This window comes from Haliaeetus albicilla, chromosome 8 (assembly GCF_947461875.1).
Source record: "Haliaeetus albicilla chromosome 8, bHalAlb1.1, whole genome shotgun sequence".
Lineage (NCBI taxonomy): Eukaryota > Metazoa > Chordata > Aves > Accipitriformes > Accipitridae > Haliaeetus > Haliaeetus albicilla.
In genome coordinates this window covers 13195282-13209916 of record NC_091490.1, presented here as the reverse complement: position 1 = coordinate 13209916, position 14635 = coordinate 13195282, and the positions used below count along the sequence as shown (strand labels likewise).

At 39.0% G+C, this 14635-nt stretch overlaps 1 protein-coding gene across 3 annotated transcripts in view; it reads left to right on the top strand.

The window, feature by feature from the left end:
• Nucleotides 1-14635, top strand: part of CFAP57 (cilia and flagella associated protein 57) — a 23494-nt gene extending 8859 nt beyond the window's left edge. The window contains exons 11-22 of one of the 3 annotated variants that reach the window (XM_069788981.1): nucleotides 148-309; nucleotides 790-945; nucleotides 3041-3134; nucleotides 4019-4209; nucleotides 5222-5395; nucleotides 6520-6678; nucleotides 7095-7238; nucleotides 8468-8584; nucleotides 9562-9696; nucleotides 9780-9923; nucleotides 13781-13907; nucleotides 14196-14635. In XM_069788981.1, coding sequence (XP_069645082.1) covers nucleotides 148-309; nucleotides 790-945; nucleotides 3041-3134; nucleotides 4019-4209; nucleotides 5222-5395; nucleotides 6520-6678; nucleotides 7095-7238; nucleotides 8468-8584; nucleotides 9562-9696; nucleotides 9780-9923; nucleotides 13781-13907; nucleotides 14196-14407 — 1815 coding nt within the window. In that variant the 3' untranslated portion in view covers nucleotides 14408-14635. Of the gene's footprint in view, nucleotides 1-147; nucleotides 310-789; nucleotides 946-3040; nucleotides 3135-4018; nucleotides 4210-5221; nucleotides 5396-6519; nucleotides 6679-7094; nucleotides 7239-8467; nucleotides 8585-9561; nucleotides 9697-9727; nucleotides 9924-13780; nucleotides 13908-14195 lie in introns of those variants that run through there. The other 2 variants (XR_011325722.1, XM_069788982.1) reach the window with 2 other exon arrangements.

Below are 14635 nucleotides of genomic sequence, written 5' to 3'. Positions count from 1 at the left end.
GGGCCTATGTTAATATTTCCACTGTTGACTTTATGTGGTAGAAATGACAGGGAGTATGTGGGTGGGGAGAAAAATTTGGTATAAAATCAAACTGTCTCTCCATTCTTCCTTGTCTCTACTATTATTTTGTTGTCTCCTACTTCTAAGATGTCCATAACAAACAATGACCTATTTCTGCTGACTGCCTCAGAGGATGGCTCTATATTTATCTGGAAAGTGTATGATAAAGGAGGTGGGATACTGAAATGGGTAAAGGAAGTTGAGTATGCTGAGGAAGTACTGATCATGAGATCAGATATCGAAGAGAAGGTAAGAGGAGCAACTTGTGAACATGAACCATAGGATTCCTAGTGTACAGCTTGTGAATTACATTTGCATGGTGTTTGTGACTAGCTATTCCTATATGGCCTTCTGTTTAAGAGGGCTTGCATGGCTTTCATCATAAAAAGAGGTTACAGTAAGTAGCTGCAGCTGCTTGTTAATATGCAAACTGCGTTATATGAACAGTGAGTATGGAGAACAGTTTAGACTTCTCTCTTAATACTTTCCCCAATCTCTTGAAAGTAGTTTTAGTGGAGTAGAGAACTCAGAAGCTGCATTTCTGTAAACAATCTTGTAAGATAACAAAGGAACCTTATTTCTGGAAATTCTTGGCCTGTCTGTCTGAAAATTCTCTGCAAAAGCTGTCTTTCATAAATATGTGTATGTAAATAAAACATCCTTAACAAGCTGTTGCTAATGACAAATAATCTCTCTGTTAAAACTGTCTTCTCATCCATGTCCTAACAGAGTCAGGCAATGCTAGACCTGCAGATTCGTGTGAAAGAGCTACGGACAGAAAATGATTACCAGCTACGTCTCAAGGACATGTATTGTAATGAAAAAATAAAGGAATTAGAAGAGAATTTCACGCAGGAAATAAGCTCCCTTAAAACCAAACACCAGGTATGATTCATATTGCGGAACCAAATACCAAGAAATCTTTCACTGAAGAGTTGAATTCAAGCTTGCATTATATATGTATGAATGCCATAAAGCATCTGAAAAATGAAGCATTCCTTTCCAATAAAGATGTTCTTGATATTTGTAAAGCATGAAGCTACTTTTGAGTCAAGTATCTTGTAAGTACAAGGGAATGCAAGAGTTCTTCTATGTAGCCTATAAGTATCTTCACATAAAACCAGTTCCAGCAATAAATGCTGCTTAAGACCAAGGATCAGTAAAGCTATATCACCCTGAAGTAGAAATGGGACTATACCTTAAAAGCTCTGTCATATAAAAGGTTGCAGCTGCTGCAGAATCCAACAATTATTCTTCTTAATGCCACCTTCTTTATGCCCTGGCCACTTAGCTTTTTTAAGAACATCTTGTATGCTTTTTGAAAATAGAAGTAAAATATATTTCCTGGATTTCTTCTGTTCATGTGTTTATTGATTTCTCCGTGGTCATGAAGCAGGACTTCCCTGAAAGGCAAAAGCCAAGATAATTTCTCCCAGTGTCATACTTATCTGTGTCCGTTAATTCTATTCTGTCCGTCTGTCTGGTGCACACACCAGATTTCTGACCTGTAATTTGCTGTATTTCTGGACCCTTTTTAGGGTTAGAAGGCAAGTGATCCAATAGCAATTTCTATGGCAGTAAGATGGCTTGAAGTGAGAGATTACACATCACATGATTCAATTCTGTCAACTTCATGTTCTTTTCAAGCTTTTGGATGAATATTAACCTGTCCTGGTGATTTGTTAGTGCTTATTTTGTTGAGTTGTACATAGTCCCTTCAAGCAGTATTTCAGTTTGACTCCACATAAGGAAGGATTCCAGTATGAAAGCTTGCCAAGTTACTTAATAGTTTTACTATTTTATGGTCTTGTCATTTTCAGGTGCTCCTTTTATACCTTTCTTGTCTTTTGGCCCTACAAATGTTCTGGCAGGTTTCTGATTTTGATTTTTTTGAGGAAGTTTAATTATTAATTTTAATGTTTTCTTCAAGTAGTTCCTCAGGTTCTTTGGCTTTTCTCATTGTGGTTTTTGCATTTAAGTAACCTGAGTTTTAACCTTTCTATTCTTCCTCATTTTTGCACAGCTTGACCTTTTACAAGAAAGCCATTTCAATTCTTATAGATTCCTCTACCTGTGTTTTATCTGTGCTGGTTTTCTTCTGCAGTTCTTCACGTCTTTTCATAGGTAGCACTTGGCTATAGAGTTATAATAATCTCAGCCACGCTGAAACTTCTTTAGGCTTGTTGATTATAGGCTTGCAAGCAAATGCCTTTGAAGGTGAATAAAAGTTTTCTAAGCAGGCAAGTTGTACTTCCTGTCTGACTATCAGTACGTATTAAGGTTAAACTGAACGACAGATTTGGACAGGCTTGGGGCTAACCTTTCTAGTTGTTGTGGCCAGCAGTCAAATGGAGCATTTCTGCTTATGTAAGACCCATACAGTTGTTATGAGAAGAAACTGAAAAAATTGTACCTATGGTATAATTCCCAACTTTTCTGGGAAGTTTCTCACCCATTTTCTTGTTCCAGTTCTTTGTGCTTTTTTAGAAGAAGTGGTAGTTGGACATTCCAAGCAAATGGCATTCAGAACTCACTTTTGCTTAGGTTTATGTCATTCTGTGCAATTGTCAGTGTTTTAGGACCTCAAGGTTGCTTCTAGTGAGACAGGAAGCAGCTTGAACTTTAATATCTGGACAACAATTTGTGGAACTGCAAATTCTTCTCAAGCAGGCACACACAAAGAAGTGGGGGCTTTTGTAGCTCACAAACTTTTCTTGTTAGATTAGTGTTATACAGTACCCTGTATTATATGAACTCCATTTGCTACTTTCCCTTAGCTCTCCATAGTTTTGTAACTTGTCATAACAAACTAATCTCTGGGAAAACTTGGCTTAGTGACACATGGCATCTGAATTTTGGTCTCACCAAACATGAATTCTGTTGTGTATGTGTTCCCCACCATGGTCAAGAGCACAAATGATTTGGACACTGCTTTGCCTAGTTTCAAATTAAAATGTATTTTTCTTATTTTTTTCCCCAGATTTTACAGGCAGAGAAAGAAAAACAGGAGCTACAACACCAGTTTCAACTGTCTGAGCTGATGAATAAACAGGCCAGGGAGGTGCAACAGTTAGGTTAGACTGTAACAAGTGTTTGTAACTAGAATGTGGAGGAAGTGCATTAGATTCATAGCAAGTAATGTGACAGGGAGGGATTGCTAGAGTACAAGTACAAGGAAAAATGCATGTATGTCATATAGGTATTGCGGACCAAATGTTTGTCTAAACTGCACCACAAACATGCACATGGGCACTGTATCTTAGATGTATCGGTTTTGAGATTAGTAATTTCTTCATTTAACTTATAGCTCACTGTGCAAGAATAGTGAAGTCATACAGTTCAGCAACGAGGCTAATGTACAGTGCACACAACATGTAAATACCTGGACCCCAGAGTCATAATCAAGATAAAATAGAAGTACTGCAAATTAGTACCAAAAAGCAAGTCCACCCATAAATGAGTCCATTGCCTACTCATACGCTGTAACAGTTGTGCTCATGCAGCTCTGACATGGTTGTCATCTCAAGAGAATGCCTAAATTAGCTGTTATTAATTTGTTGTAATGGCAGAGCAGGAGATTTTGGTGTAGGTTTTAGACTTGTTCAGGCTGGAACAGAACATTCTCTCCTGATGCAGCAAGCAGGGATATAGCACAATATTCAGATACAACTGAGAAAGGTGAATGACAGCCTTGGAATAGGCATTATTAGTGAAGTGGTAAGTAAAAGGAAGAGCAAGAGACTCAAGAGATGGTTTTCTGATGTAAAATTTTGTATGGCCACAGAGTCTAAAACCCCTGTATATCTGATTAAGAAAGTGATGAAGTGCTTCTACTGTAACTTATTGCAATCAGCTGCCAAAAAGACAGTAGAGAATAAGACAATGATGACTGTAGAAGGATAGGATACACCTCTCTTTTCTGTTAGCTTTATCTGTTCCATATGTTGCCTGTTACCAGAATCTGACAGTAATCAGAAACTCTTAATGGAGAATGAGAAATACCAGGAGCTGCAAGTGAAATCCCAGAGGATGCAGGAGGAATATGAGAAACAATTGCACAATTTGGACGAAAGCAAAAACAAGGCTGTGAAGGAGCTAACAGAATATTATGAGGAAAAACTTAATGAGAAATCTGTTCTGCTGGAAGAGGTAGGAAACTTGATTTGCAGTTTGAATTATCAACTAAGTTTATCTCCAACTGTGATAAAATGTTCCCTAGGACAGGATAGGTTGGCTCCCTTCATGCAGATCCTAATCTGCCTGTAACCTTGGGGAAATATGTTGACAAATATATAGAATAGTAGTGAGGAAAACCCAGCTGAGTTACCAACTTTTCTGGGCTTCAAACCTAGACTAAGTAACCTGCTAAGGTTAATATCCTTGGGCATTCTCAGCTTCACCTCTCTTTCTCCTAGATCCAAGAATTCCTGTTTATTAATGTGGGTTATATGATACATTTACTGTAACTGAAGAAAAAAAGATTCAATCAGCTTGTTCTAGTGAAAAGATAACATTTCTAAAATGGTGAATTCCATTCCTGAGTCCCTGAGATTCCTGCCTGCATAATTTGGGGAACAAAGAGAAATACCCTGAGTACTTAAAAAACTCCCGCACATTGAGGTCAAAGACTTGGCTTGACAAAGGGCAGCCAGATAACTGATACTTGTATATCTAAAGTCAATAAATTCTATCAACTTTACTGTTTGCAGCCCTATGTTGCAATACCAATTTGGAAAGAACATGAGGAATGAATGTGAGAAGAGAGGCATACAGAGACTGATACAAACCTGAGTGGTCATTGGTCCTAATGCATCAGAAACAGCAATTTTAAAAGATCGTATCAGGTGTTACTCATGTTTGTGTTTTCTGCAGCCAGAACAAGTTTGCTGATGTTAGTATTTGGGCCACGTTCCTAACTTGAAGCATCCAAGCCTTAAGAAGAATTTTTTTTAAGAAGAATTTTTAATGTTTGTCTTAACAGTTTTTAAAGTTACTTTAATCCCCTAAGAAGTTAAGTTACCTTAAATAATATTGCTGCAACTGAAGAGTCCACTAAATACAGATCCTCCTAGGAGAAACACAGTTACAAATAAAGAATTCTCCTCTTCTTTACTGGTCTCTTACTGTTGTCCTCTCTGATGTTTGCTTTCCTTAAATGCAGGCAGAGGAGGATATGAAGCAGCAGCTTCAAGCACATGAAGAAATTAAGAAACAAATAGAAGAAGATGAAGATCAAGAAATCCTGGAAATCAAAATCAAGTATGAGAGACAGCTGTTGGAAGAAAGGGGATCAAACCTGCAACTGAAAGGAGAAATAGGAGTCATGAATAAAAGGGTATGTCTTATTCTGTGATAGGGTCAGACCTGCACGTGAAGACCTATAGCCAAGGATTGAATATGATTAATGGCATGTCAATTTAGTCTGTTAATTTAGTCTGTAAATATGTGGCATTTCATATGAGAACAGTAGCTCCTTCTTATATCAGTTGGAATGTTTTAGAATATTTGGGCAGAAGAAGAAGCTGTGTGCTGATTGTATTGCTGATATGATTAGAGATGATGACAGAGGAGGTGTGTTTTTATTAGTACACTTTCTTTTATCTTACATAGTTTTAAATTATAAATAATAATATTGTTCATCCTACGATGGGAAAGAAATGAACCTTTTCCTTTTTCCAAGATCTAATGCGTTGCTTTGTTAGAAAAATACTTCTACTGCTTCATTTGATGCAATAAACACTTTGTGTTTTGTATGCATCATCATTTTTTATTGGTTTTACTAGGACGTTTAAGGAGGCATAAAACCTTTAACTCTTTTACTGGCTGGCTATTACATTTGTCTAAGGATGTTAGAGGGACATTTTTTCTTTTCAGTTTCTTCAGTATCCATCTGGAGACAGGTTCTCTTCCTTCATACCCTCTATTATCATGGTACTGTCTTCAGTTCTGTTGTCTTTTAGACACCAGGATTTTCTTCATGGGTCCTCACAGTTTGACCAGCACCATTCCTTGGTTCCAACTTTCTTGGCTTCACAGATCTTAGTACTGAGGCGGGGATTTTGGGGTACCCAAAAGCTATGAACTAGGCACCATCCCAGTCTACTTTGACATCCTTAGAGATGTATAACAAGTGATCTCCTTAAAATAATTTTCCATGGCTTTAGTGTTATTTGAAGCTGATGCTTGAGTATAATATCCATACACTTCTTGCTTCTGGATGCAAATTCCTTGATTCCTTGTAGCGCAGTGACTATTCTGTCAGAATATAGAGAAAATGCAAAAATGGATATTCAACCCTCTTTTGAATTACATGTATTTAAGTGATGTGATGCTCCTTCATCATATCTTAGTTTGATATCCTTTATCCTACACTGTTTACAAGGTATCTTACAGAGTAGGATGGCTAAGTTGTGCACAGCTTTTGCAGACTTTTAAGTTCTTACTCGTTTGCCTCCCTAGTTGAACGGCCTACAGAAAGAGCTCAAGGAACGAAACAGGGACACTGAGGAAATGAGACTAGAACAGCAGAAGCTGCAAGGCATCATTAGGTCACTGGAGAAGGACATCTTGGCACTGAAGACAGAGGTTCAAGAGAGAGCTGACACTATCCAAGACAAGGTGAGAAACAGGACAATTGGCTGAGATCAAAGCCACCCTCCCATATTTAATACAGTTATTTATTTTAATAGCATCGTCTTGTGATAATATCACATGACTGGAAACTCAGTTTTAACTTAAAGAATTTGCGATATTTAGTTTGGGATTTTAGTTTTTAGTTGACATTCTAAGCTTTTCTTCAGGAGCTCAACTTCAGGATGTTGAGTTTCTCATCCTCTGTTCTGGGATCTGTAGATGGCTCTCTGCATTATTTGCCCCCTCCCTTCTCATGCAATCTGTGTAGATGTGCAACTGAAGTTCAGTCTTCCACTAGATCTGTGACTGCTGGTTTTGCCTCTGCCGTATTTGTGCCTTGTCCTAGGGATCTGTTTGAGAGTGTTGTGTCTGATTCGGATCTCTGTACCTATTTCTCCCAGGAGAAGCACATATATGACCTAAAAAAGAAAAATCAGGAACTGGAGAAGTTCAAGTTTGTACTGGATTACAGAATAGAGGAGTTCAAGAAGCAAATAGAGTCACGTGAAAATGATATTAAAACAATGAAGGAGCAGATCCATGAGGTGAGTAAAACTCTCATTTGGCCTCTGCTACTAAGCCCTTTGAATACAAAGATGACCTGGTAAGTCCCATGGAAGACTCCACCCTGTTTGTTCCTTGACTTCTTTCAAGGATACTCAGCACTGATTCAATATCTTTACAGCTATTAAAAATATTTGTGCACAATAGCTGCTATTTAGTTTTCTATCATATGCTACCAGTGAATTTGTGCACAATAGCTGCTATTTAGTTTTCTATCATATGCTACCAGTGATCGACACAGTTATTTAAGCTCCTGTTTCAGTATTTAATTCTAGACTCTGAGTAATATCAGTTTTGCTTAAAAATAGATCTTATCCTTATGTGGTTGCCCTCCATGTACCCTGTAGAATTTGCAAGACACTGCCTTTACTGCTCTGGAGGAAGAGAGAGTGAACTTTTTCTCTCAGAAAAGTTGCAGGTTTATGCAAACATAACTCTGTTTAGGGATTAGGTATGTGGACAAATTACTGTTCGTCAGCTGATCCATGGAAAATTTCCATGTATTCATACTTAGCTTGCAGCAGACTCATTGAGGCAACTTATTTATGATAGAAACTTACTGTGATCTCTCCACAGATGTACCTTTAGCTCAGCCAAATTAGGTCTGTGGTGACACAGCTTATCAGTGACCTGTTAGTTTTCCTAAGTCTGTTTATTCAGAACAAAAGCCTTTTGAATAAAATGCAAACTACTGAACAATTTGTATGTATGTTAGACTAGCATGATGAAAGCCCTGTTCTCTCTTCTGGTCACCATCTTATGCCAGTAAATGCTGTAGTACCCCTATTGCTTTTTTCCCCTTGTGTTCTACATATGTACCCACAGCTTTTCAATGGGTTTGTTTCTTTTCAGTATCAGGTTCTTCTTATTGTTTCACTTACTCTTTCCAGTATTGACTGTTAATTTCCATCTCACCCATTTTTATTCAGATGGAACAGTAAAGTTCCAGTTCAGCTCAAGGAAATTAAGGGGCATCACATCACTTAAAATACCTGTAACTCAAAAGGGAATTGAATATCCATTTTTGTGTTTTCTGTATATTCTGACAGAGGGCAGTGTTGTTCCAAAATTGACTTTTTTCGTGTTGTAATTCAACCTGAAGGGGGATCTACTCCCTGAAGTTTGTATTTTCAGTCTCCTGTTTTCCTGTTACGTGTTGTTTTTTCATGTGTCCTTTTAGTCCTGATTTCCTTCTTCTGCTTCCTTGCAGATGGAGGGGGAGCTGGCACGGTTCCACAATGAGAGCACACAGTTGAAACTGAATATCACACAACTGCAGCAGAAACTAAAGGCAACTGATCGCGAGATGCACAGAGAGAGGCAGAAGGTATGGGGTACAACTACTGTGCAGGTCCCACATAATGAAGTTTGTGGGGACAGAACACCGCAGAAGCATTAATCTGAGCAAAGGGTACTTCAAGGATACTGTGTCCAAGGACCAGGAGAGTCTCTGGTTAGTGGGGACAAAGACAGAAAACTTCCAAGCTTGCAACCAGGTTAGAGAGTTGATACTAAAAAAAATCCAGTTATTTATGTGTCAGTTTGTTCAATCAACACATATTCTTCTGGGTTTACAGAGCAGAGAGGCAAATGTTTAACTGACTACCCTTTCCTGCCCACGCTTGAAATCTGGGGACACTTGGCCTAAACAGGAGCAGCACGTAGGCTATCACCTACAATGATACGTAGGCATCAGCAGGGTGAAATGAAGGGTGGGCTTATTAATGGAGGAGACAAGGACCCCTTGTGTTTGACAGCAAGCACATCAGACGAGGGAGGAAAAGGGACTGCAAGTGAAGGGGAAGGAGCTTAGCAGGCAGTGCAGGACTGAGGAAGCAGGTAGAGGGGCCTGGTAGAAACCAAGTGAGAATGGGAAAGCAATCTTGATGCGAAATCACAAAGTTGTGCGTGTGTCTGATACGTGTTTTGTCCCTTGCCTTCTCTCATTAACTGTTCATGTGTTGCTTCTAAATAAGAACGTAAAATAAGGTTGTTTGGGAAATGACAGTGGGGGGTAGCATTCATGATAATAAGCCACTGGTTTTTGGATGAGATCTCTGGATGCTGGCACTTACATTACCTAATGCAAGTATCTTGGGTTATTATTACTGCTAAAACTTGTCACTGCTTTTGAACATTTAGTGCTCACATCCCCAGCAGGTTTTTTAAGGAAAGGCTTTTTTTAAATTAAGTGGAAGTGAAGTATATGAGAGCTTTCACCAGTTCTACTAGACTTTCTAGAAAATTGCATATGATGAGTGCTCTGATGAGCCAAATAAGAATGTACCTACATCATTCTTGCAGAAGCAAAATATGGAAACTCTCATCAAACGATTTAAAACAGATCTTCATAATTGTGTGGGCTTCATTCAGGATTCCAGAAAAATGAAGGATGGGATCCGTGAGCTCTACACCAAGTATGTGCAGCAATCAGACTCGGTGAGTCAGGGCCTTTGCCTTCTCCTTCCAGATGAATTTCTCTGGTAGTGTAATTACTGAGGCAACATGCTATGCCCCCTCAGGTGGAGACTGAAGCAGCAGAAACAGATTTGCAGCAGGAGTACATGAGACAGCGAGAGTATCTTGAGAGGAATTTGGCAGCTTTCAAAAAGAAGGTGGTGAAGGATCAGGAAATGCACCAAACTGCTTACAAGCGCATCGTGCAGGTAATAAGCCTTCTCCTTGTGGTATGGAGGGGGAAGAAGGAAGCAGCTGTACAAAAGAGACTTTAGTAGCCTTACCACAATGGATTCTTAGGACTTTGAAACAGTTTTGGTTTGCTTCCTTGCCAGAAATTCCTAAGTTTTTCAAGTGCTTCCATTCAAGGATAATATTCATTGAGCTACTAAAGTTCTATAATTTTCTGGACAAAAAGAGCAAGATCTCTGAAGTCAGAAATTGCTGCTGTTTTGTGGATACTTTTGTTTATCTCCCACTCCCTAATGTAAAAGGAGATAGGGAATCTCTGCTGCCTGGGTATTTTTAAAGCAATTAATGTACTTATTTTTTATTTGAAACAGTATTTATAATTGCCATCATAGTCAAATTGCACCTGTCTGAGTGCCAAGCTGTACTTGCTGTGTAGTAGTGTTTAAGAAGTAATTCGGAGGAAGAAAAGAAAAAAAAAAATTACTTTGGCCACATAGTCCCATGCCTACTGGTCTGAACTCAGAAGAACTTTCTGCTTTTTACATCCAGGTTTTTCGTGGAAGTTCAGAAACACATGATGAATATGCCTATTTGTACCAAGATCTCTTGCTCAGAATCCTTGTTTCCTACAAGGCAAGGTAAACTTGTGACAGCTGGGGCCAAAGATCCAATTTGTTTTCATCTGGAGTGAGAGGATCTAAAGCCCCACACCAAACATCCTAGGAGGACAGCTCTTTTACAGTCTCTTCTTACCATGATCTCCTTCTGCAAAGTCAGCATTTCCTTTTCCCCTCACTAGCCCTTTCTTCACTGTTATTTTATTATGCTTCCTCAGGATCATTAGACCTCAGTCGCCTCCTAAGTCATCTGTTCTTTGCTATTTATTCATAGTGCTTCTTCAGGCCTAGGCAGCAGCAATCGTCTTCCCTGGCCCTGTTTTAATTTTTTGACTCCTTCTGTGAGTTAGATGTTTCCTTTGGCACAAAAGGAGATGGCTTCAGAAAATAACCTGAAGAATTTCCTTGCTGGAACAGGGTGACAGATGGTGCTCATAATGATAATACTTGATGTTTTGGATCGGTAAGCCTAAGATGAAATGATGATTAAAACTGAATTAATAAAACATCTGGAAGACGAAGATATCAAAGGTTCTAAGCAGCCTGGTTTCTTCAAAGAAAAAGCAGTTCTCCGAATTCTAGTGGATTAATGAGACTTTACAGCCAGGAGGAATTATCGTGGTCTTCCAGCCCTTCACAGGGGGCTTTTAAGACTAGTTTAGACAAACTTCTGTCAGGACTTGCTTTGAAAAAGTAAATGACATCTTGATGGCCTTCCAGCTCTGTATTTCTATTATTCCTCAATTGTGCTTACATTTTCAGAGCTGTGTATTCCTCTCTGAGTGACTGTTCATAGGTACATTCTACTAGTGACTGCTGTAACAGATGATTAGAACTGTCAAGGTAATTTGAGTTATTCTTACAATTGGCAAGTTGCTTGTTGTTAGACTATTCGTCTTCCCTCCAGCCTTCTGTATTTGTAATGGCTTCTTTGGTCACTTGGATACATAAGAAGAGACACACTGGATAACCTCGAAGTAATGCTGCTTGAACTGAAGCATGTATAGGATGATCTTTTCTATAATATGTCCTACCTGTCTCTGACAGTCAGCACTGCAGGGACTTCCTAGGCTGTAGATTGCATTCAGACATCATATGCAGTTTTACCTGATGCCCTCATCCTCCATGCATTTGATCAATCCCTTTTCTGAAACGATGGGTACTTTGCCACAACATCCCATGACAATGAGTTTTACCATGAACATTTATTTTAATCCATTGCATTGCAGTGCAAGCTTTCTGGCAGAATGCAAAAACTGAATTAAAGGCTAATCTCTCTGGATAGCATGCCTCCTCAGAAAAATATTATCAGTGTCAACCAGCAGCCTTTTAGCACCCAGCAAACCGAACGAGACATTTCAACATAGCCCAGATTGCCTCACACAAGATACTATGTATTATACTGTCTAATAGACCAAAAGCAAGATCTTCATTTGATAGCAGCATTCAACCACTTGGGGTGAACTTATGAAGATGTTCATGACTAAAGTACACCTGAACAGAAATGCTGTGACCTAACCCTGAAAGCTGGTCAAAAGAAAATTACCATGACTGATTCTTGGAAGTTATCATCTTCATGTGTTCCTTTTAGTATCAAGCTCTGGGATAAAAGCATAGCAGTCAAATTTCATCTGTGTTTAAAGACTTGAAGTAAACAAGTAGGAGTCAACAAAATATTATGATTTCAGAGCAGGCTGCCTGAGCGCACCAGCTCCCACTGCATTTAGAATCCAACACAACAGCTGTTCTTGCCCAAGTTCAGAGCTTAACGCATGCCACAATCTTCCTCCAGTCAGTGACTTTCAGCTGAGGGGAAACTAAAGCACACTTGGTGTACTTGTCTTAGTGCGAAGTATTGAGAATCTTGCCACGCACATGCACCTTGAGTTATTGCTGCCAACTTGAACTCCTTGAGTGCATCTATGTACAGATAATTGCGGTAAGGATTATACTTCATTACTAACCAGTTTTCAGTTGTGTGGTGCTAATACTTTATAAGTATACTGTAAGGAACTGAATCATATGCCTTGCATAAATCTCTTGTGGCAACATAATTATCTTTATCAACCAAAATTATCATTAAAAAAAACCATCAAGATTTGAAGACATCTTTTTCATAGGAAAATGTCATTAATCCTTGTTCTTATCTCCTGTTTTTTTAGTGGGTTTTCTATTGCTTGAGACTGGTATTATGTGAGGTACCCAAAGCATGCCTTTTGGCCACTTACATTTTTAAAATATTACCATTTATGATGAAGTTCCAGGGGCTGGAATAGTGCTGTGTTGCAAAACTTCTAAGAAACCACCACAAGTAGCTGAAATCCTTGCTATTCTTGGTTTAAGTATGATGGCAGCTGTTTAACATTTGCACTAGCTGTTGATGTGATAAGGTATTTCACCTTCTTTGTAAGAGGCAAATATACCATTTCACTTCTCCTGAATTCAGAAAAGAAATATTTAGTTAATGGTGCTCCTGTTTCTCAATTATGAGCAACAGTTTTATCATCCTTCACTGGTATTAGCCCATACTGGTTTTACTGAAGTCTTTGAATCTGTCACAACAATGGGTAAAGTTCATTCTCTCGTACTTTCACAACTCCTTCAGCAAGATGCTTTGTGGTAGGCTATTAAAAAAATTAGAAGACTGAACTTTTTTGAGTTGAAAACTGACTAAAAAAACAAAAGATGAATACACAGCTAACTTTGCCCCATAACAGCATGTTAGCAGTAGGTATCTCAAGTCTCCATATGCTTTATATATTTCTTAATAATTTGGAAGGGGTGTTGGAAAGCGATGTCTGTCAGAACTAATGAAGAGGGCTTTGAAGAAGTGCAAGGAGATACAGATAGTTTAAATGAACAGACACATAGTGGCAAATGAAAAGCAAAATAATACACACTCGAGGGAGAAATAGGAGTTCCTCACATTAATTCTGAATTAATTGGATCAGTCCAGGAAGGGACCTGAGCTTCCCTGTGGAACTGGCAAGGAAGATGATACCTTGGAGTGCAGCTGCAGTCAGAAAAGCAAAACAAATATTAGGTTATTGAGCTAACATGGTTTGATACTGTCGTGTTTTGCGTCAAATCTACTGTGGCCTTATCTGAAACGTTGTGTACTGTACTGATTGCCCTGTATCTTCTGCTTCTGATAATGATTCTATACTGTCCAGTGTCCTTCCCAATGATAAGAAGATACATATTGCTGAGCCAGATAGTACCTGTGCTTTTCCTCATAGGGCATACTGTTTTTGCAGGAAAATGTGAGTCTGATTAAGGAAATCAATGACTTGCGGCAAGAACTGACGGTGGCCCACACCCAGGTACATCACCTCCAGTCAACACTAAGATTAACCAAGAAAAAACAAGCAATTCAAGACACAGGTGAATAGTGCTTCTTGTATGTTTTCCATATTGTCAGTACTCATTCCAGAAGCCTTTTTTGTCCTTAGTGAACAATTATATTACTGTCTCCACATTGTTCCAGTGTGTCTCCCTGGTGGTACCAGTTATATTGTAATGTTAGTTGTAGAAGCTGCTAAATACTGCAGAATCTTACTATTTAGCTCTACTCCTTCAGCCCTGAAAGACTCCTTTCCTTGTTCATGCCAAAGAACTCTGCGAGCTGGACCTTTGTTACTCTGCTCTATCTTCTCTGATTTTATCTTCTAGCTTCCTCCACTGAACTGCTGTCCAGCCCAGCTGTCCTGAGGTTGAATGCAGAGAAGGAAAGTGAGAAAATCATAGAAATGCAGCAGCTAGAAATTCAATACCTGCGAGACCAAATCCAGGAGAAGGGGCAAGTCCTTGCAGTTCAGCCTCTCTTAGTTGGAAATCTGCCTAAGCTGAATCTGGAAAGAAGTCACAAGACACAGCAACAGTGACCTGGTTCAAGGATGCCTTACGTTACTACATTCTCCTGGCAAGATCAGAAATGCAACAGCATGGATTAGACTTCCATGATACTATACTCTTCCACTAGAAGCACTTGTGCAGCACTCACTGCTCTGAACACAAGGCAGCAACCTTCACTCCCTTCTACTTTCCTGGAATCTGCCCTTTCCATGAGGCCTAGGAGCCAAGACAAAAAAAATAAATTTGTGTTAGTGCAA